The sequence below is a fragment of the Symphodus melops genome, assembly GCF_947650265.1.
Source record: "Symphodus melops genome assembly, chromosome: 4".
Lineage (NCBI taxonomy): Eukaryota > Metazoa > Chordata > Actinopteri > Labriformes > Labridae > Symphodus > Symphodus melops.
Genome location: NC_136694.1, coordinates 11,374,170 through 11,396,611, shown reverse-complemented (window position 1 = coordinate 11,396,611; position 22,442 = coordinate 11,374,170). Strand labels below are relative to the sequence as shown.

General features: G+C 45.1%; 1 protein-coding gene across 1 annotated transcript in view; it reads right to left on the bottom strand.

Moving 5' to 3' along the window:
* lrig1 (leucine-rich repeats and immunoglobulin-like domains 1) overlaps nt 1-21,695 on the bottom strand; it is a 30,575-nt gene extending 8,880 nt beyond the window's left edge. The window contains 8 exon segments of the mRNA XM_079341268.1: nt 595-738; nt 2,720-2,863; nt 3,392-3,535; nt 4,329-4,472; nt 4,671-4,808; nt 9,275-9,346; nt 10,183-10,254; nt 20,593-21,695. Of these exon segments, the coding sequence (XP_079197394.1) occupies nt 595-738; nt 2,720-2,863; nt 3,392-3,535; nt 4,329-4,472; nt 4,671-4,808; nt 9,275-9,346; nt 10,183-10,254; nt 20,593-20,795 (1,061 nt within the window). The 5' untranslated portion in view covers nt 20,796-21,695.
* Between the last annotated feature and the right edge of the window lie 747 nt (nt 21,696-22,442).

Sequence of the window (22,442 nt, the reverse complement as noted above, 5' to 3'; positions counted from 1 at the left end):
CTCACAGCCTGTGGAGACAAAGTCAAAGAGGAGCATGAGAGGAGCCAAGGACCCCCAAGTCTTCCTCCTGGATTTATTCCTTGGCTTTCTCCCTTCTTCTTCTCCATTTCTGAAGGCTTGTTTGTGGCCTTCTTTTGAAAGGTGGATCAGTGAGAAAAGGGACCTCTGTCTTTTATTTCAAAGGCTGGAAAAGTTCTTAAGGGAGGTTAGTGTCACAGAAAGCTCTCAGATCCAAGAGTGCTGTGAGCCAGTTTTAAGACAAAAAAAAAGAGGCAGACAAAGAAGAAAAGTGAGAAAAGTTGCCGCAGAAACCACGACAATCGTGTTGCACAGACTCCTCATTCAAGTGAAAGAAACTCACAAACACACATGACTGCTAATGAGATCCAGCCTGCCTTGAAAAAGGAAACAACTGCAGCATACTGAAGTCTAATGAAGGGACGAAGTGAGCCTAAATATCAAATATCACACAGGCAAAACCAATACCAAACATCTCATAGCTCCCTTATCAGCAGAGGGCAACACCACCATGACTTTTCTGTTGGGGGGGGATTTAGTGCTTGGTGACGGCTGTTTTGGGGACCTTGTACTTACAGGGTGCGTACAGCCTTGAGGCCTCTGAAGGCTCCCTCTGTGATGTGGCTGATGGAGTTGTGTCCCAGATGGAGAGCGTGGAGATCCTTCAGCACAGCCAGACTGCCTTCATCCAGACGAGTCAAGTTGTTGTACGACAGATTCCTGGAGAGAGAGAGAAACAGAGCATGAGACGGACAGAGAAGAGGACCCAGGCAGACAGTGAGGAGGAGAAAGAGAGAGAGAGGGCGGGGGGGGGGGGGGGGGGGGGGGGGGGGGTTCTGTGTGAGGTCTGGAAGGAGATGACAGGTTGGCAAAATGCTGCGGCAGCTCGCGACATCATTATACTTAAATTTCACGGCTGAATCAGTGTCTATTTGCCACTCTGTGATGTGTTTTTCCATTGTGCCTTTTATTCCCCACAAGATGTGAACACAGAATGAGCTTAGCAGACCTTAGAGCTCCACTGAGGTCTGAACCATTTGACTAAGGGGGGAAAAAGAAAAAAAGAGTTTCTTGGTTAGAGCTTAACATGTCTGCAGCCTCATTTTATAAGCTTACATGAGCATGTGGTAAACCCCAAGAGAATACACTATCACTCCCTTGTAGTGCAGCCGTTACAGGGCTTCTTATTTTTCTTCTGAGGCTGGAGAGAATCTCCCTGCGATGGTAACAACCTGATTTATAGGAATAATAAACCAAGATCAAGCTGTAAAGCTTCTGTTAGGAACTTTAGGTTTGTTTTTTTTCAAACTGGCATCTTTCATCTTTCTGCTAAATGTTTTTTTGTTCACTGCCTGTGCCGTTGAGACATTTGACTTCACAGACTGGGGACACTGAGAATCAGTATGGAAGTAAAGGTGCCGACGGCTGGACTTAGCTGTGGGAGAGCTTCTGTTGCTGGAGAAAGACTGTGACACCTACCATGTGCCAGCTGACTCATACATGAATAATTACAGTCTAGAAATGATTTGTTATTTTCCTTATGGCCTCATTTGATTTTACAGGTCAAAAAAAGGAATCAGTGTGAATGTCCGGCCGTTTCTTAACCAGCTAAAACTCACTCACAGGAGCTTTAAAACGTCTTATATTCAATAGTGAGAATGATTTGGTTTCAGTCTTTGAATAACTCGTGATATTTCTGATTCTACATTCTACTCAGTGTTATTATTGAGACTTTTACAAAGTGCTCAAAGGCAGTATTGTGCCCCTGTCAGCGGCCCTGTCTGTCTCTGCTGCCAGGCCTCAGGTTTGCTTGACCACTCATGTGTGCCGAGATTCTTCCTGATGAGTGGCTCAGCCTGGTCCAGTGGAATGCAATAACAGCCTCCTCATAAAGACAAGTCCCTCTCAGATCAGTGGCTGGGGTCATCATAACTCTAGATAATAAAATAATCATATAAACACTGGCTAATGCAGCACCGGGGAGGATTTGTTTGGGGGTTTTTTTTAGGGGCAATCTGTCATCCATAGACGTGCACAGCGGAAACAGCGCTGACACAAACTCAAATGAATGCCGTCTACCTTTTTATCGGAAACAAACAGAGGCGGCACAGATACCCCGGGCTACCTCGCAGTTAGCAACGCCTCAGCTGAGCGAAGCACTTAACAGAGGCAATACCACAATCATGTCTACAGGAGAGGAAAGACTATCAGATAATAACTCCTCCATCACTAGACAAAGGCAGCCAAGGCGATCCGTCAGAGTAATTACCACAACACTACATGTCGAGGATTACACGCTGCTTTGCCAAACCCCACGCCTCACAACTGAGTACAAAAACACTCTTGTGGAAGAGCTTGAGCGCTGCTGAGCTGGGCTCTAATTATGGGATAACAGGCTTAAACTGAGAGTAGCGTAGCATAGTGAGTGTTTAAGCACAATGTCACTTAAGCCCGTGGAAGGTGGATGGATGATACGGGAGGGGATGGTGACACGTCTCAGCTTTTAGATCCATCGAAAAAAAAAAAAAAAGTTGAATATCCATCCAAACCACGTTAAACTTTTTATTTTAGTTTCTAACTGCAGCCCTCTCCACTGCAGATATCATTCCAGGAAGATACTCAACCACCGTCTACTTAAAAGCTTTTTTGCAAGAGTGACTCGAGTCTGAGTGCTGGGACTCATTTGAATGCTGATACTCACAGTTCTCTCAGTTTCTGGCAGAACTTCCATCCATCAGCGTTGATGCGGGCTATCGAGTTGTTGCTGAGGAATAACTGCTGGAGGGACGTGAGGCCGTACAGGGAGCCACTGTTCACCTCTGTCAGGTTGTTGTAGTCCAGGTGACTGCAGGAGACAACGAGAAACGTAAGCGTTGTGAAAGAGCAAGATGGTTGACATGGCAACCGGCTGGAGCGTGGGGTTGATTGTTTTGAGTTTAGGACTTCTTCTGCGGCGGCTTTTCAAAAGTCTTGATGCAATTTGTGACACTGATGTGATGGGAAGCTTATTATCAACGCTGTGTGCGGGTCGGCAGGAAAGGTGTGGTTGTGTTTAAGTGGGTACGTTGCAGGAAATCTAATGTACAGCGATCTTATTCTTATAAGATTAGGTCGTTGAGTGTTCCGGTAATAATAGGCTACTGCTGCAAATACGAACCGCTTCTAAGGTTGTGTTTGCTCTTGACTATGTGCTGCACCCAAACCCTGTGAATCAAATGTTCATTATTACAAGGTACAAGAGTCCTATGTGAGTGTTTTGGGTTTAAGACAATGTCAGAATAATATATAGAAATACTTCAAATCAATATTAGCAAATTAGAATAATTTCGTATTATTTGCATGGTTGATTTTTTTGGGGGTTTTTTGTACATACAGGACTTTCATCTTGGCCAGGTCCCAGAAGGCCCCGTCGGTCAGTTTGCTGATGCTGTTTCGTTGCAGCTTGAGGACCTCCAGGCTGGACAGACCCTGAAAGGTCAGACCCTCCACCTGACGAATACGGTTCCTGTTCAGCTCACTGCAGAGTGGACACACACACACACACAAAAAAGTTCATGTAGCAACAGTTCATGGTAGAAAGGCAGTCAGTCAGGCTCTTCCACACGGATGGTTTGCACTCATCTGTCTCTGTTACTGAGAGCCAAAACACAGCCTGTAACATTTGTGCAGTTTCTCAGATTTCTCAGAGCTGCCCTGGCGTAAGAGCTTTATCTTCACATTGATTGATGTGTGTGTGTGTGTTTTTGAAGATTTAAAAAACCGTCAGGATGGAAACCATCTCCACCCACACGACTGACTTTGTGTCTGATGTGCATCCTCACGACCACATGCAGCTACACTGCCAATAGGGTTACTGCTGAACCAAAGGCACCTGGGGAAACTCCCGGAGCCACAGTGGGTGACACTCTCATTACAGGAGTCTTTTTGCTCCCCAGAGTGGAGGCGCTGAGCAACAAATAGGTCGACCCCGCCGTAACACTGGAGGGAAGTTTGAGCACGATAATGGGAGCACGATGTTGAGAATGAAGAAACCTCTCTGGGATTATGGAAGGAGGCGGTGAATCACTAATAATGGGTCTTTAGTGTTTACCCAGTCAGACTTAACCAGCCCTAGAGGTGTAGCTCAGAGCGAGCTCAAGCAACAGAGACAACAAACTCCTCCACAGGAATTTCTTTTCCACTCTGTGTCATCTCCAAAGCTACGAGCTAATGTCAAAAATAAACAGTTTGTGCTGCTCTGACAGATCCAAACGCGCTCTTGTCGTCGCTCCAAACACGGTGACTAACTGATGAAGTCCAGTGGTACTCACAGCTGGGTCAGTCTTGGGAGCTGGAAGGCTTTGACAGGTATCTGGCTGATGCGGTTTCGGCTCAGTCTCAGGACCTGGAGAGTTGATCCCAGATGGTCCAGAGCTCCAAGCTCCAGCACACTGATCTTGTTGTTGCTCAGGTACCTGAACACAAACACACAACACGTGATGACGTCAGAAATGTGCTCACAGAAGTCAAGTGTATTCATCTGTTTTTGATCTTTGTACTTATGGTTTTATGATTAAGGAAAACGTTTTTTTTTGTGTTAGTTCCAGCTGACAACAAACATTTCTTTGTTATCGGTGTATCTGAACAACCTCTGGCATGTCGATTGTACTTACAGGTCTCGGATTTTGAGGGGAGAAGGAAAGCAGTGCCCGCGGAGCTCAGTGATGTCATTATTGCTCAGGTCCAGGCTTTTCACAGAGACCAGCTCTCGGGTCTGTCTGCCGTCTATACTGCGGATCTTATTATGATTTCTGGAAAATACAAAAAAAAAACACATAAAAAGGCGTAAGGTGTGGTTAACAATCCGACTCAAAGTGTCCGTATCACCGTCTCGGAAAGTATGACCCTGCTTAACGTCAGGACGCTCCAAATCCCTGAGCCTCTCTTTATCCCTTCCCAGGCACACAGAGGGAAGAGTACACAGATCACAGTGGTCTTCATCTTTTAAATGTGTACTCCTCAGCTCTGCAAAACCTCACACACAAAAGATAGACCAACTAGAGCCATGATAAGAGAGGTTTCAGAATACTTAGTGGGATAAAATGAAGACGTGTTTGTGCAGAGATATTCTAGGATCTACCACAGTCTTAATCTGTCGAGCACGAGTAAATGACAGCGACTGACAAGACAAAAACCAAACCTGTTTAAATCTGCACCAAAAAAAAAAAAAAGACTTTTACTTGTTAAAGTTGTTTTGTCATTCTCAGTAAGCCTGCAGCGGTCAGAAGCTAGACAGAAGACAGGACTGTTTTTTTGTTGTTGTTTCTATTTTCTTTTTTGTCTTCTTTAACATCTGTGTTTGATTGTTTTCTGGGTAAACTGACCCTATTCCACACAGAGAAGAAGACAAACAAACAAATCGATTTGAAGTAGAAGCAGTCTGTCGAAACTTTATTTGGCAGTCAGTACGACACAAACTTACACAAGTCTAAAATCACGTGTGAGGGGAGCACTTGGAAGGCCGCGTGGCATGCGAGAAATGTGTTACAGCTTAAAAACACACACACTCATATATACTGTAGGTACAGATCATGCAGCGCACACAGAGCGCTTAATAGACATCCATCGTGCTACACCAGTCTGTCTGTGTGTGTGTGTGTGTGGGGGTGTGGAGTCTGATGGCCCGTGTTATCTGAGCACACATGAAAGCCTTTGCTGGGTGACACTTTTGACACATGCCTGGGTGCTAACTAGGGATGGGAATTTCATTTAGTGTCACTTTCATTTGACTTGTCCAAAAATAAAAAAAATAGGAAAAATTGTGTGTGTGTGTGTGTGTGAGTATTTCATGTAAAGTGCAAAAGAGAGTGAGAGAGCAGGTGTTCCTTCAGTCAAACTCATCAAAACAAGGTCAGTCCCTCCTTCCTTTCTAGCCTTCGGCCAGCATATGGACACACACGCACACACACACTTTATTGGTCTCTCAGAAGAGGAGGGGTCACACCACAGTGGCCCACCTGAATAAACAGTGGCAGAAATGGTTAAGGATGAGCCATGAAAGCACGCCTGGGCAAACACACACACACACACACACACACACACACACACACACACACAACACAAATAAAAATCCCACACATGGGACAGAGCAGACAGTGGCTAAGGCTGAGCCGAGGGAGGAAAGGAATGGGGGAGGAGAAGGAGTTAGGGGGGATGGAAGGGGTGAGGTGGGGTCAACAGCTGGTGACCTTAGCTGGGAAAAACAGATCAGTCTCAAAGTGGTGGGAGTGGTTGACCTCTCTCACTCGTTTCTCTCACCCCGCTCTACTTCCACGAGGCAAACCAAATTCCCCCCCTCTCTCTCTCTCTCTCTCTCTCTCTCTCTCTCTCCCCCTCCTGTCCCACAGTCAGAGCCCAGCTGTGTGTGAGAGACAGATAAAGCTCCAGTGCTCTGGGTGTTTGAAGTCCACACATACAATAGTAGCGTTTATAAAAACTGATTATCATACGGCCAGAGAGGTTTCTGATAAAGAGCAGCTCGGTTCACTCTTGTTCCCTTTGATGTCCGGGCGGTCTTAGTCGGCTTGATTCCACTTAATTCCAAATCTCATTACCCTGCCCCATTGACCATCTGATGATGGTGAGCTTAGCTCGTTTTGACACTTCTTTTGATGTATGGAAAGAGCATCAGTGGGTTTTTTTTTTTTTTACTAGCGTGGCCATTCTCCCGTTCCCAGTGTCATCTTTGTCGAGTGAATGTTTTGGCCCGTTTGAAGCCGCTGCTCAGGAACAAAAGGAGAATTATTTTAAAAGCAGATCCTCTTGCGAGCCATATGATTTCTGTCCCCGAGCTGTTCTACAGGCCGCCTTTTGATGTGACGCTGGGAAAGTTTGTGCTGCAATGTTGTTACTTTGACAGAACGTTTCAGCTAGTTTTCTGACTCAGATTCTGAAAACGTGTCAGTGATTTGATTTGATGTATATTATGTTTTAACATCTCAACTTCTACAACCTCATCAAAACAAAACACACACTCCACGGCGCAGACACAGATGGAAGCAACCACAAATAATGCTCGCTCAGCTTCTTACAGAGCTCGTTATTAGGTAGGGGTTAGCAGTCAGTCCATTTGCTGAGGTGTGCGTGTGTGTGTGTGTGTGTGTGTGTGTGTGTGTGTGTGTGTGTGTGTGTGTGTGTGTGTGTGTGTGTCTCACACAGACTTGTCGTCAGACAGCATTCCAGACTTTCTCAACCAAAAGCGCAGGAGCACTGCCCTGCAGTATGTACTGGGCTCATTCACACAGAGCCTGCTGGTTGTCATGGAGACTGGATGCACTGGATTTACTTTTGGGAAAAACCCCTGAACATGACCTCAGCTCTTGCTTCGCTTCCCCTTTTTTTTTTTTTTCGGCCTTTATATGCCTCTCTGTTTCCCCTTAATACCTCCACAACCGTTCCTCTTTTTCGACATGTGGGTGATGTCACCCCTGATCTGATACTGCCCTCCCTATTTTCTCATCCTTCCTCCCCTCCTCACTGTCACCCATTTTACTGTAAGCCATGTGACTGACAGCTGCAGCTGCAAGTGCTTCGGCGGGCCTTTCGCTTCAGCTGTGTGGCTTTGTAAAGCTCCGACCCTCCCTTCAGCCTCCGCTCCCCCCCGTCAGACCTGCAGACCTTCCCCCTAGCAACAGGCTTCAAGTCAGGCCAAAAAAAGACACCGCAATCATTTGGAGGGGCCGCAGCTCTGCATAGTTTGTGCAAGTAAAGGTGAACTCGCTCTGATCTGTTGGATATGAAGTTGTGCAAAAAAAACACAAAAAAAAGCTCAAACCTTGAAGACATTTGTAAAACCTTGACAGGTTTCCTAATCTGTCCTGATTGTACACAGTGTACAGAAAAAGTGCTGACCATATTAGTGCATCATTTCCAATTCTGAGAAGTAGGCAGATGACACGTAGGGAGAGGCGTAGGTGCGACTCCCACGAAGCTCATCGCAGGAAATCATATGACGATGACCGAATAGTAAAGCAGCAGGCAGCTGCGTCCTTTACTTCCAGTAAGTCAGCTGGCACGCTAGCAAGGTGCGAAAGAAGATACAGTGGGTTAAGCTAATGCTGAGCAGTCGACTAGCTTAGAGGGGTTTAACTTTCTTGTTTCAGGTTGAGTGAGATGTGAGAATGTTCTCTCTGGTCACACGAGGGGAAAAAAGCTATGGCACGCTGGAAAAACAACAGTCCACCAACAGATGATACGGGTGGAACGCTGTCGTGATTGTTCTTCTCCGTGTGTGTGTGTTTACAGAGCCACAGTTATTGGACACATACCAAGGAGGAGCACTGCAATTGATCTGCAACTCGCTTTTATACCAGTTGAGCTTCATGTTTCTTATCTTAGACTTACATACCTTCAAGAGCCTTTCATTGTCATTTTTTGTGTTTTACATTCTTTGAGACGTTCTTGAAACAATCAGGTGTGAGATCAAATTGAAGAGACATGAAGGTGTGATAAGAAACATTTGAAATGGCTGCTGCAGGACTGCTGTCAAACCTTTTTGTCGCTTAAACTGAATGATTTTTTTTTTTACCCCTGGACTTACAAATGAAAAAGAAAAAAAAAGAAATCTCAAACTTTCCCCCTAGTTATCCTGATCCTAACATTCAACATACTCGTTCCTTTTCTCAATCATCTCCCAAACTACAACTTCAAGTAAGAAAACTACAAATTTCTGCCCAGGGTTCGAATCGGACTTGTGGCTCCTTTCCCCACTCTCTCTCTCTCTCTCTCCAAAGAAAAAGCCCCCTGCGACAAACAACACATTTCTCACTGTTAATGTTAGAAGGAGACTGTTAGCTCAAGCTAGCGACATACACAGCACAAACAAGCCCTTCCCAAATACGGCAGTAAATCTCCAGTGATATGCCAATGCAGCCAGTCCCCACAGGCACAGTTGCACAACTGGGAGCAACCGAGATGGAAACACACACAAGCTGAAAAAAAAACCAAGCAGCCATTACCTCTCTGTGTTAATGCAGATACATGGCAGGATTTTAACACTGGGTCGTTTCAGGACCACATCGAGCTACATTCGGACAGGAGCGACGTTTGATGGAAGCTAAAATGTGATTGCAGTATTCATTTGACGATGTATCCTCCACAGATGTCAACAGACTATTTCAAGAGCATTTCAAAGAGGCCACTGAGCCTAAGAATACAGGCCGGAGGGGGGCCTGATGGTTTCGGTACCATGTTTAGCAGTGAATGAGGCGGTACTCACAGGTAGAGGGAGACTATCTTGGCTGCCGTTCCTAAATCTGGTATGGAGGTCAGCTCATTGTGGTCAAGCCACCTGTAAATGAAGGACAGGAAAAAGAAGAAAAGTAGTTACAGTGCTGTTTATACAAGAGGCATTTCAAACTGAGCTTGAAAGCAAAGGAGGATTTTGAGCTTCTGTAATTGTGGAAAATAAACAAAATAAATAAAATGTTATCTCAAATGTAGAGACTCATGAAGCCTTGCTCAAACGGTGTGTGTGTGTGTTTGTGTGTGAACCTCTGGTGTGTTGTCAGGTCTAGTTCACATTGCATAAGGCTTCAAAAAAAAAAACAACAACTGTATAAATCAAAAGATTTCCAACCTCACTTGTCACTCCAGCCGCAAAGCAAGTCGCAAGTCATCCTTTTTAAACCACCAAAAATAACATGAGAGTAAAACAGATGTCAGGGAGCGTATGACTGGCCGCTCGGCCTGCCAAAGATGTCACCAGTGTGTGTATCACCAGTTAGCTGGTGTGTGTGTGTGTGTCTTGTGTGCTGGCGCTGAGTGACACAGAGCCAAGCCCTCTCCTCACCATATAAAATATTTACAAGGCCAGCGTTGGTCACAGTATCGGGTTGTCGAGGGGCTGCTTAATTTAGAAAACCACCACTTTATTCTCAATTGGACTTAGGTCAAGGCAACATACACGAGGATGCTACGAGGGAGTAGAGTGGCGAGCGCGGGAGTTCGACATAAGTCATGAGAAGAAGAAAAAAGGTTGAATACAACAGGTGCTCATTGATTTGAATACAGACGTAAACTACATGGCTGCACTGTAAGCTTCACACAGCGGAGAAAAAGAGATAAACATGGCGAGCACACACACACAGAGAAGTCAATGAGATGTTTTGAGGCGTCGCTACTTACAGCTCTCTCAAGTTGGGAAGGTTGGCAAACGCTTCCACATCGATGGAGGTCAGCTTGTTGTGTCCAAGGTTTCTGAAAGGAGAGAAGAAGGTGTAGATGAATCAAAGCAGTCCCAACTCTTTTCCCTTTTGCAGATCTTTGACTTGAGGATCAGGATCAATACCGACAATTATCTCTCCCATTTGACAAACAGCCTTCACCCGTCCACATTAAGTAAGCCTCCAAACGCTGCGCTACATCCGTGCAGGCGGCCTTCAAGGTGCGCCCGATCAATACTATCGATACAGAGTGCTTCTCTCCTGGCTCACTTTCCAAACATAAGCCGCAGGCTATTCATCTGCAGCAGTCAATTTGCACTTTAGGCTAACAGTGTATTTAATAGCTGCCACTTGACTTGTGTGGAGAGTTATTAAAGTGAGATTTGTCCAGTGATATAGCGTTACTGATTCAAAAGCAGGGGCTTGTGAGCTCCACATGAATATGTTTTATGCATAAACTGGTCTGTCACTCACATACACACACACACACACACACCTCCTGCCTGGCTGGCTGGCATGCAGCCGGCCTGTTGGCAGAGAGTCCACGGCAGTGAGAGTGGTGTTTGTGTTTGTGTGCTGGGGACAAAGGGATCCTACAGCCCCTGAGCTGCCTGCCTCCCGCCCCCTCCATCCCTCTGTCCAGACGTGAGAGACGGCCCAGGAATGTTTCACAGGCTTGCCGAGAGATGGCTGCTCGTTCCCAGAGAGACTGGGGACACTTTTACCTGATGCAACACATTCCTCCTCCCATTATCCCACCGCGGCCGTACGACGATCGCAGAAGGGGGGAAGAAAAAAGGGAGTAGACGCGTCTGCGTTGCAGGGAGAAAGTGAGAGAGAGTCGCAAAAAGTCAGTTATTGCGAACCCCTCTGCGTTATAATCCCATCAATCTCAATCTCCGCCTCACTTGAAAAACGTCCCGTTCTTGTCTGCTGTGCTTGATTGCAGATAATGACAGTCTCTCTCCCTCCCTGTGTGTGTGACGAGGTAATAGCAGCGCATGTGTCTGGCCTCCAGGCACAGGTCTGACAAGGAGGTGTGCATGTGTGTCTTTGTTATGATCATTTCACCAGGGAGGGCGAGAGGGGGGGGAACCTCCCATCGTGGCCTCGATCGCTTAAATTGTCGTCCGCTGCAACAGGAGGCAATTACCTCGTTATGGTGAAGCTGAGGGGGGAAAGAAAAATCACACGGCTTTCCTACGTCTCTGCCTGAAGGTACAAAATATTCAGAGGCACACACACACACCTGACACAAACTCAGCTGAGACAGGATGAAGTTGAGAGCGAGCTCTCTTAAAGCAGCCTTTAATCACTTTACTTCTGGAATAAACAGGTGAGAAACTTTTACAAGTGGAGCGTGTCAATAAAGCAACAAGGAGCTTTTTGTGGTTGACGGTGGGGGGGGGGGGGGGGGGGGGGGTGAACTGTATTCGTGAAAAGCACGCGCAAAGGCAACTTCCAAAGCAAAGTAAAAATGGAGAAGTTTAAAATAAAGAGCAGAGAAAAACCCGAACTCAGGCGTGAAAGCCGGAGAGCTGCCACACTGGTGCTGAAGGCAACAAACAAACTGCTCCTTTTTGTGCCTGTCTGCAAGCGTGCCTCCTTCTTAGTCACCTATGATGTTTACATAACTGAGGCCATTTTTTCCCCCTTCCTCCTCCTCCTCCTCAGTCCCTCAGATTTATTCCCATGCCTATCAGATAAGATAAGTTTCACAGCGTTTTAACACCTACTGTATAAAGTGATGTAGATAACACTGGATTCCTTCCTGTGCCCGCTGCCTCCAGAAAAAAATCATCTCACCATCATGAAGCTGTTTCTGCAGCGGTTTGCCTCGGGAGAGTTTTGGTTTTAAAATTTGCAGACACACAAAAAAAAAAAAACTGAGAATGAGAAGCTTTCATGTAATCTGAAAAACTCTGAAGTTACTGCAGAGCACGAACCAGCAGTCGCAAACTATTTTCCACAAGTACAGTAAAAACAAATCAACCATTCGTCGGTGGATGAGTGATTAAAGGCCAGTTTAGTTTTCAGATTTCTCTGTGTTTCGAATTAAGCACAGCTTGTCGCCTGAACCGAGGCTCCTCCACATTTACAACGCTTCACCAGAAACCGACTGACTGTATCTTCATTTTTCCAGTAGAGTAACTTATACCGCACATGCCTTTGATGAACTCACGTCTTGCTTCCTCTGATGTGTTTGCTCCAGTGATGAGCTCTTGCTTGGACGCTGTCTGTCTCTCTCTCTCTCTCTCTGGGTTTTTGATTGCACGTTATGCTGACAGAGGAGTTGCTCTCCTGGTTCGATGGAAGTCGATTAGATTTGGGTTTTTTTGCTCTAAACTTTTGATTCTTTTGATGACTTTGACGTGTGGCCTCTTCTTCTGTCTGTCCGTTTAAGGGAGAGAGATTTGAGCCCCGCCCTCAGGTGAACACAGTTCACGCGCAGAAAAGTCTGGAGGAAGCTGCAGCAGCCAAAACACGGGAGAGACTCTCAGATATGAAAGGTTTTATCGTCAGTGTTTTCTGCATCGTAGTAAAAGCATCAGAGCCTGCATTTAGAAGGGAGCTGTCGCTGTCATGAACCATGACAAACCCTACAAAGCAGTTTGCCTTCATGCTTCAAACACAACATTTCATTGTACGACTAGTTGGATACAAACGGGCAGGACTGTTTGACATCAGTCAGCCGGATTCAACTCAAACAGCCGTTCTGGCAGATCCTTCTCCAGACAAGGTGTGTGTTAATTCAAGGCTGCACGTGGAGCCAAATACAAATGTTCCCACTCGAAGTGTACTCCTTTGACTGGGCCTGCCAGCTGAGCGTGTAGTCAAATGTTAACCTAATCATTCATTGTCTCAAAGGACGAGCGAACAAAACATTCAAACAGTTATTACTCGTACACCCACGCACAGCTGTTTCACGCTTTTCATAAAAACCCACTCCGTCTATCTCTTTCAAACTGTTAAAACCAAATGTTTTCCACTGTGTCAGCAGAACCTCTTTTCTGTTGACAGAATGCAAAGACACAAAACGAAAGGGCGGGAGGAAAAAAAGAAGAAGAAAAAAACGAGCTAGTCTGGCATACGGGCGTAGTTTCAATCCCACCTTCCATCCCCCGCCCCACCAAGCCACCACAACCCCAAACACCTCCCTACACATTACAAACAACAACCACAAACAATAAGACACTATGAAAATACTCCGGGGAGGAATGGCTGGAGCTTAATGTCAAACACAGGGCTGCACCACAGTAATGTGGACAAAAGACAAATGTTGAGCTCAGGAAAACACACCAACCACCTGTTGCTCATTGCACAGAAGTCATGTTCAGACCTTTAATTCACATGTCATGTGTTTGAGACTGAAGGTGCCTTGCCTTTCTCACTTTCCTACTACCTGACCTTAGTAACTCCTCTTTTCCTTTCACGACTCTAAGATCGAGTGATAATCAGTAAACTACTGTATCTAACATGTGAGCAGTCTGAGCCTGTCGGAAAGTCTTAAAAAAAGACAACGTGATAAACTCCTAATGAGCCCGTCTGACTAAGCAAACTGTCTGAGGGAGAAAAATGGGGTTCAGCGCCTGCACTAAAGCGTCACTGCTGGACCGAGAAGCTGATCCAACATATAAAAGTCATTAAAAGGCTAAAAAATAGCTGCGTTATGGGTGCTGTGGGAGTGGAGGAAATCTAGGAGGACAGGAGTGATGTCATAGCACATGACACTATGTTTGTAAGTCAGCACACACAGTCTGTGTGTGGGAGAGAGGAGATACAGGGAGGGAGAGGTAAAGAGCACGGACTCTCAACTCACGGACATTTATCATCATTATCTTTCCAGTTTTTTTTTTATTAATCACACGTAGACGCGGAGTGAACTTTGCTCGCACAAAGTGTGAAGTGATGTCAGGGATGAACCCTGAAAGACAAAGGCTCTTTAATGTGGTCGATTTCAGAGCGTCATAAAACCGGTCAAATAATAACCTGAGTGTCAGGGGCCTGCTTCACACACACACACACACACACACACAGTCTTTCTGTCATTAAGACCAAGTTTATAGCCAGGCAACTGCAGTGAGAGTACACAAAGCTAACACCAGCTTCAGTGTGCCACCATTTTACAGACTAAGTCAAACAGAGGAAGGAAACGGGGACAGAACAAAAGCTTATATCTTATCAGCTTTGACGAGGTTAAAAGCCGAAGCCGACCAACAAGATCTGCAATAATAATGACAAATGTGATAAGCTGAAGCCATAGCGAAACACGGTGAGCGTCAGATCTCGGGAGGTGGAGGAGATCTGCGAGATCAGAGAAATGTAGCGCAGAGGAGATCGGCATATTTCATTATTTGTATAACAGAACCCCCCAACCCCCCCCCCCCCTCCACACACACACACACACACTTCTCAACAAAGGAGTTTCTCCAGCCTTTGAAATCAGCCAGGCCAGGAGGGAGCGTGACTCAGTTTCTGAAGTTTTCCAAGGCAGGAAGAAGGACCACATCTTGGGGCCACGTGCAGCGCTATTCTTCACGCTGCTGGTTTGCATGGGGGGGGGGTTTGAAGCCGGGGAATTTGATCGGGGGCACTCCAAACAAACAAGGAGATTGGTTGGGAAAGAGGCGCTGCGCTAGCCTGAGGCAATGTACGAACTCACGGCCGAGCCCGACGACGCCAGCCTGGACGCTCCAGATGTACAGCACGATCACGCCGACAATGTATGTGCGCAAATACGCAGGAACATGCTGCTGCATTGAACCCCAGATTCTCCCGTGATAACGTCGTAATTTGTTATAAATGGCACCCGATTACTTCATTATGAGTCAGAGGAAATGAGCCTCTATAACTCATCTGAAAGAATAACAGAAGTACTGTATGTCTCTGATGCTCCAGTTCAGACGTCTGACCTTACGCACACGACTTTAGTGGACTCAAAGAACAGGATCGTCGCTCAGTTCTTTTTTTCTACACGTTGTTCATGTCAGTTGCTCTCCAGTCCAGACAACAGTGAAACAAGCATCTAAATTATCTCAGGTCATGTGACCACTACGGCCGTCTGGACACAGTGCAGCTCTGATGCGTTCTCGCCGTTCTCCAGCAGCAGAAAAGCACAGATGAGCGAGTGAGAGTGAAAACATTTGGCCAAACTGAGCCCTCAGAGCTTCATTTTCTTCTCCAAAGACTGCACGACTTCTTGGGAGAAGCTGCTTCACTTGCACAGCACCTCCTCCTCCACCTCCTCTCTGTCCAAGTCAAACTTTTTTTTTTTAACATCTTCTCCAGATTTCTAAACTCTTACCAGATGTTGAGAATTCACAGATGATTCATCGATCAAGCCCACTTTGTAGACACCGACTTTTTTTTTGGGGGGGGGGGGGGGGGGGGTGGAGGAAGAAAAAAAAACTTGGCGCCCTGAAGTGTCTTCACAAAAGAGCCATCTATTCTGCTGACTGGATTCCTCTACAATGACTTGCAGAGCAGCTGTTTGATTGTCATTAAAGCCAGAGCGAGGGGCCATGAGCTCATTCCATATCTTCATGTTCATGTCACACTTTATCTGCTGCTATTAGAGCAGGGGCTCAACCTTTGCTGTTCCTTCCTAATTTCTATTTAAGATGTGTGATTTTCTTTGATAGCGTGAATCATCTTAATCTGATCTTTTAAAAATCGTATCCCTCCATTTAAAAACAAAAAAAGACAAGACTGTTACTTTAAATTTCCATCCAGGAAGTGTCCTTTACTTTGACTATCCTTCTTCACAGCCTGATAAGAGGGGAAAAGTGAAGAGCTGACGATAAAAATCTGTGCCAGTGATTGTATCATCCCAAAGCCTTTTTAACACTTATAAAAATATCTGCTAGAGGACATTCAAGTTACACCGCGAGGGAAGCTAGAACAATAAACAAACATTGTGTAATTACCCCCAATACCACAGGATTACAGGGCTGTTGTCGCTACAATTGCCCGAGTAACCACAAGAAGCTCAGGCCTGCTGAGTGCTACTGCTGCCGCTGAAACGTTCACCTGTTAAAGCAGGAGGAGAAGCCTTCAGTGCTCAAACTGCAGGAACTCTGTGGCTGTGCTTTTTCTAATTCTTTTTGTTAGCTTACAGAGAGTTCACACGAGGTAAAAAAAACCTTCCTCAGAACGAAGTCGTGCCTGATATTATGGGCTGTAACGGTGCTGTGCTTTTTTTTCATTTCCTCTGCCGTTGCTCGGTGTGTTAAAACATGTGCGACAGCGGTTGAGGTTCCTGACCACTGACAGGACTTTCACCGACTGGTGGAACCAGCCTGAAGGCAGCATCAGCGGCAGCAGACCGTGGCATTGACAAAACACTTCCTATGCAGCGGGCGGAAAATGTCCCCCCCCCCACCCACCACCTCGTATTCCCCCCCCAGGCCAGGTGATCCTCAGCCCCACCCTTCACAGACTGGTCGGCAAGCAGCCGGGTGAGCTCGGAGCCCCCCCCCCCTCCCTCCAGTTAACCACAGACACAAACCCATACCCTGAGGTGCAGCAGCCAAAGCCAACTGTTGGAGGTGGTGTTTACCAACAAGGCTGCGCTGTGAGGTTTGATGGCTTGGGGTTAAACTGTAGCAGAACCTTTGCTGCACGCCAAACATCACAGGCCAACATATTGGGAAACTAGGGACCCAACCACGGGGGAAATGTATGCTTATAAAGGAGACCATTCAAGATCATGCGTCGTCTATGCCATACCACCCGCTACAGCAAACTCATTTAGCAACAACTCACATATTCAAATAACGACAAAGAGTCAACCAGTAAAAAGTGCAGCTTTTTATATTTGTATATAAAAAAAAACAACTAAAAGGCTTTTACAATCCTGCATGAAAAGACAGAGATGCTCTGGCAAACATATATCCGGTATCTGCTTCATCTCTATCCAACAACAGCAATCTCAGCCCAAATTAGAAATGTTCATGCTTTTATTTACTCGCAAAATCAAATTAGGCCTGTGGTGCTGTGGGCTAAAATGCTTTTAATACACATTACCCACGCTCCAAATAAGATAAGGCACCACTCTTGAGAGGAAATATGTGACTGAGTGAGGGCAGAACGACTTTGAATGTTATTTGTCTATTCATCAATCAGAACAAGAAAAAAAAAAAAAAAGACAAACATCAGTGACTGGAGTGAAACAGTGAAAGAGCCTGGCAAAGAAAAGTAGGAGTGCAGAGGGTTAAAAGACGCTGTCCCAATCTCATGTGTTTACCCTAATAACCGCTGATGTCTAACAGTGAGACGTCTTTGTTTTTAATTTAGTGATTTCTTCTTATCACACTGCTATAAATTCTGAGTTATCATCAACCCATAAAGCCCTACACATTAAGTCACCCGTCCTCAGAGAGCTCTGTCATTACGTGCCGCCATGTTTGTTTCTGTGCTCCCTCATCACGGTGTCTTTATGACAGGTCCTGGTGGGATTTTTTTTTTTTTTTTGACAAGTGGACAGCATTAATAGAGACTCCCCCCTCCAAACTGCAAACATCGACCCCATACCCATCTAGCTTCCCACAACACACAATATCACTGAAAGTGACAAAGAACAGCCATGCCTCCGACGATAGCACCCACTGTATCCCATCATCCTTTTTCTTAAGACTTTTAAGGCTGGTAACAATGATAGTGAGGTAGAAAACAGAGATGATTACGCCCTGTGTTGGCCCTGCACAACTAAAAGTCAAGATTACGTTCCCAGCACAAAGCTGGCACCAAAGTTTAACACAGCAACAAATAACAGGAATTACTAAAGTCACCAATCAGGGAAAAGCTCCCCGTCCTCCTCGAGCTGTATTTCGTGTTGACATCAGACGTGTAAGTCATTGAAAGGAAAGGTTGCTCCTCAAACTTCTTAAGAACAGTGTCCTTCTGCGAGCTGCTGGGTAAATGCAGGTTCGGAGGAAATACTGTCATCATTCTAATCCCCATTTAAGAGCTTGAATTTGGATAATTGCAACAAACACAATCCCTCTTAACCGAGACAAAAGGGTGGAAAGCCGCCTTGTATTTTTAGCTCTGTGCTGGAACTTCTTGAATTTGTATTGACATAAAAGCCGATCACAAAGCTACGTCTTGAAATGATTGTACAACGCGTACACACACACACACACACACACACACACACACACACACACACACACACACACACACACACACACACACAGCAGGCTTCCTTGGTGGTGATGCACTCGCATGTCTTTTATTTGTTTTAAAAATCCTACAGGTAGTTCAGGTAATTGAGATTTCCTTTAAGCTTTACATCTATTTTGCATACAGGATGAATGTAGAAAAGCTGTTCAGGTGACATGGTGAAGTGACGGTCAATTTCACACTAATTTCACTTGGCTCAGACATATGTCTCTAAATTTACTTACAACCACAGGCTGCACACATTCTTGTGCAAAGCAGCGCTCAAAAACTGCCAACCCCAGAACACAGAGAGGTTTTTTTTTTGGTTTTTTTCATCCACTAAAGTGGACAGGACTGGGCTTAAGGTACACATAATGGGATCACATTAGGCCCACAAGTCAAATTGTCCATAGTTGTCTCTCTGAGTTTACGGCAATAGTTAGCCAAGCTGGCTCCTTTACAGATCCCGAAGGAGCGGAGCTTGTTCCCTTTGAGTTACCTGCCAGCCTGATGTGACTATCTCAAGCCGTGTGGAAATATGTGACTGAGGTGTTTAAAAAGATCATAAAGCCATTCCCTTTGAAAACAGCCAGATTGCGGCTGCTTAAATCTCGACCGATAAGGTTTGGCTGAGATAACAGGAGCAGACTTGGAGCGAGGCAGAGCTCACGCGGGACACTTTTTTTTGCACAAAGTTTAAGAGCAGCTGCTTAGGACCGAACAGTGCTCGTCCATTGGTCCAGGAGTGTGTCTACGTGCATGCATGATAAACACTGTCTGAACTTGAACTTGGCTAAGTGGTGCTTCAGTACAATGAGGCTACCCGGGCACAAGTGCTGTTATTCATGTTTTTAGAGGACTTTTTAAAGTTGCATTCCTTACTTCCCATGGGGAAGAAAACACAGGAACCTGGGAGCCGAGGACTCTGCGCAAACTCACATTCCCAGCAACACAGACAGACACACACACACTCACACACAAACACAAGCAGAAACAAAACAACAACAAAAAACTCTGGAACAAGACGTGGAATTGTCACAATTGCCTCTGGACACAGTGGTTGCAATAAAATGCAGAGAGAGTCCAAATGTTTATTGGGAGGACAGAGAGCTGTGTTGTGTGTAAATAAATAGTGTCATTTCGCTTGATAAGTGTTGAAGTTCCCTAAACACTGAGGGATGTTCCAATAAAATGCCCCCAAATTGGCTCATTTCCTAGATGAGAAAGCAAACAGGGCAGCGTTTGTTGGTCTCACCCCAAACAATCAATGCTAAATTTTTCCAAGACTTGCAAATTTGTAAACTGTGGTGGGAAACAAAGAAAAATGAAACGGAAGACATGCATGTTGTGAATCTGTCAGAATAAAGGGGATGATCGGCTTTGTTATTCCAACCAATGGACGGGACAGCTGGTTCATTCGGACATGTTTACTATCCATGTTTGTGGGATGTATCGACTGCAAGAGGTGGCAAGTCATGGCATGAGGCATTTTAGTCAAACGCTCAGGGTTTATCCAAGCTAAAGATTTAGTTTAAATAAAAACAAAACTAAGAGGATCTTTTGCAGGGAATACTTTTTTTAGCATCTTTGATATTTGCATGTTCCCCTGACGTTGTGATTTCAGACTAAATATGAGCTGAGTCTGTGTCTGCCCTCCGTTATGAAGATACACCTGTCAAAGTGCTGTAGGTCATTCAGCTGCATTAGGAAGTTCAAAACGAGCCTTATAAATGATAATACATTAACTAGGCCATGGATACTTCAATATCAGATGTATCTGTTTATTGAATGAATTGTTAAATGGAAAAGGGGAAAACTCATTCACAAATTTGGTGAATAATTCTTCTTATCATGTAACAACATGATTTATGTCTGTGCAGGCACGTAGAAATATGTTTGTTACAGCGGGACCCAGTGGAGGAATGGTTGTATTTGGCAGTTAAAACTTTCTCAGAGTTAGAGGGAATAAACACAGTCCTCACTTCTCTTCTTACAGCTGATGGACAATATTAAGAAATTCAGATGTAAAACCACAAAACTCTTCTTCTCTCGTTTAAACGCAGGTATATGGCCTGATAACTTTCTATGTGTGTTTTCAAGAGAAGCTTCCTGCGCATGAATGAGCTTGTCATTTTCTTCCCAAACTCTGTTATAGCCCCTTTATGGACTGGTCAATAAATAGGCATGAGTTGATGTGTGCTTTACTTACAAGGAGACGGTCCGGACTGGCAGGTCCAGAGGCGTAGCTGTCAGCTCCAGGTTACTACAGTCCACTGAGTGACCGCTGCACGTACAGTTCTGGGCACACGTCAGGTCTGGCCTCAACCCACCACTGGTAAACACTTGGAGCGATAATATTAAATAAAAAACACAACGAGAAACATATCCAAATCGTCCCGGTGACGCCGCCATTTTGTATCCAGCTTAAATAGCGCGGCCGCTGTGCTGTCTATCTCCTCGTACCCGCACACTTTATGAAGGCAGCTTCGGAGGGAATAAAAACCTTTTTACTGCACATTTGAAGTCTTCATGTCACATTTAAGGCTAGCACAAACGACGGTGTAATGACATGTTGTCCATTGTAGTGGCAGTCTTTCAGGACAGGAGTTCCCACTCCAACTTTCTCCACTGGTGTCCGACGCGGGCTCAAAAAAAAAAAAAATCAAAGGTGATTCACATTTATGCCAACAAAAAGTAGGCGACAACGAACTTGTGAGGCAACCGAAGTTGGTATTCAAGTTTTGAATAGTTTTCTGAAGGTCTTAAACTTACTTTCTCCGTAGGAAAGGTGCTATTTTCTTACATATTTGAAGACCTGCAGCAGCAAAGTGTTTAAAGGACACTGCGCGCGGATAGCTCTCAAAATAACTGTAGAGCAAAACTTAGCCAACGACTTGGACTTATTACGCAGTTATAATATGTCCACTACACATTTTACAGACGTAGGGAATAATTTAGGGACAGTGCTCAAAAACTCCAGCGTTTCTCTCTCAAACCAGGAGCTGCATTATCTTCCAATCCCAGCAGCACTTAACCTCATAAATCCAACTTAAAAAAAAACAACTCCACGGTCCTTTCCGAGAAGAAGTCAGTCAGCAGCTTATCAGGTGCAGTCTGTGCTCACAAAATCTCGACGATCTGATTAAAAGCAAAATACAGTACCCCCTCCTTCCGACCGTGCACCGCCACCATGAGTTTTTCCCTTTCTTGAGTTACTTTTCCTTTTTTTGTCCTGGGTGATCGTTCCCTAGTCCCACGTTGGATGCACAACAGCGATTCCAGGGTCCTCCTTAGGTTCGCTGCGATTGGCTGCAAAGGCGTAGTGGGCGGGGCCAAGTGTTAACCCTATTGGTCGTTTTAAGTTCCACAGGGTGTTCGACAACCCGTGAGCGGCTGTCAGTCAGACGTTGTTGGCCCCGCCCATGTTTCCCACCCCGGGGTGTGAAACCGCGCCACCTCCCTCTCACTCTCACTGCTTCTTAAAGGGGACAATCACCAGGATCACAGGCCCTGTAATCGCATTATAACAAGCCATAATAACATAATTGGTTTGAATGTAATAACAATGGCTTTGAAAGTGTTTGTAGGTGAGACTGAAATCAAGATTTGCATGTTAAAAAAAAAAGTCAGAGAGGAAGTTGTAAACAATATAGTCCATTTCCTGCCCCCCATCAGGTAATTTGAAAGAGAAAGCACAGTGTTACTCAAATCGACTTGAACCTCACTTGTATTAACAGTATATAATCAACTGCTGCATGTAGGCTTACTATTTAGATAACTGCAAAAATGCAGCCTATTTACAAAGGCAATATTTGAAGGCACTTAATTGCAGCTAATCGGGCAAATCCAGTTTATTCTTATTAGACAATTTTTCAGAGTAACGTGTAATGCCTCAGCTGCAATTAATTTTGCATTGATTTATAGAGTGTGCAAATTAGTGCTATATGATCGATGAAACGTCAATAACATTTTGAATTCATCATTTTTTATACATCGACATTTCTCTCTCTCTACCTATCTCTCTCTCTCTCTCAGGATATCTTTTGAAGAATTAAGTTG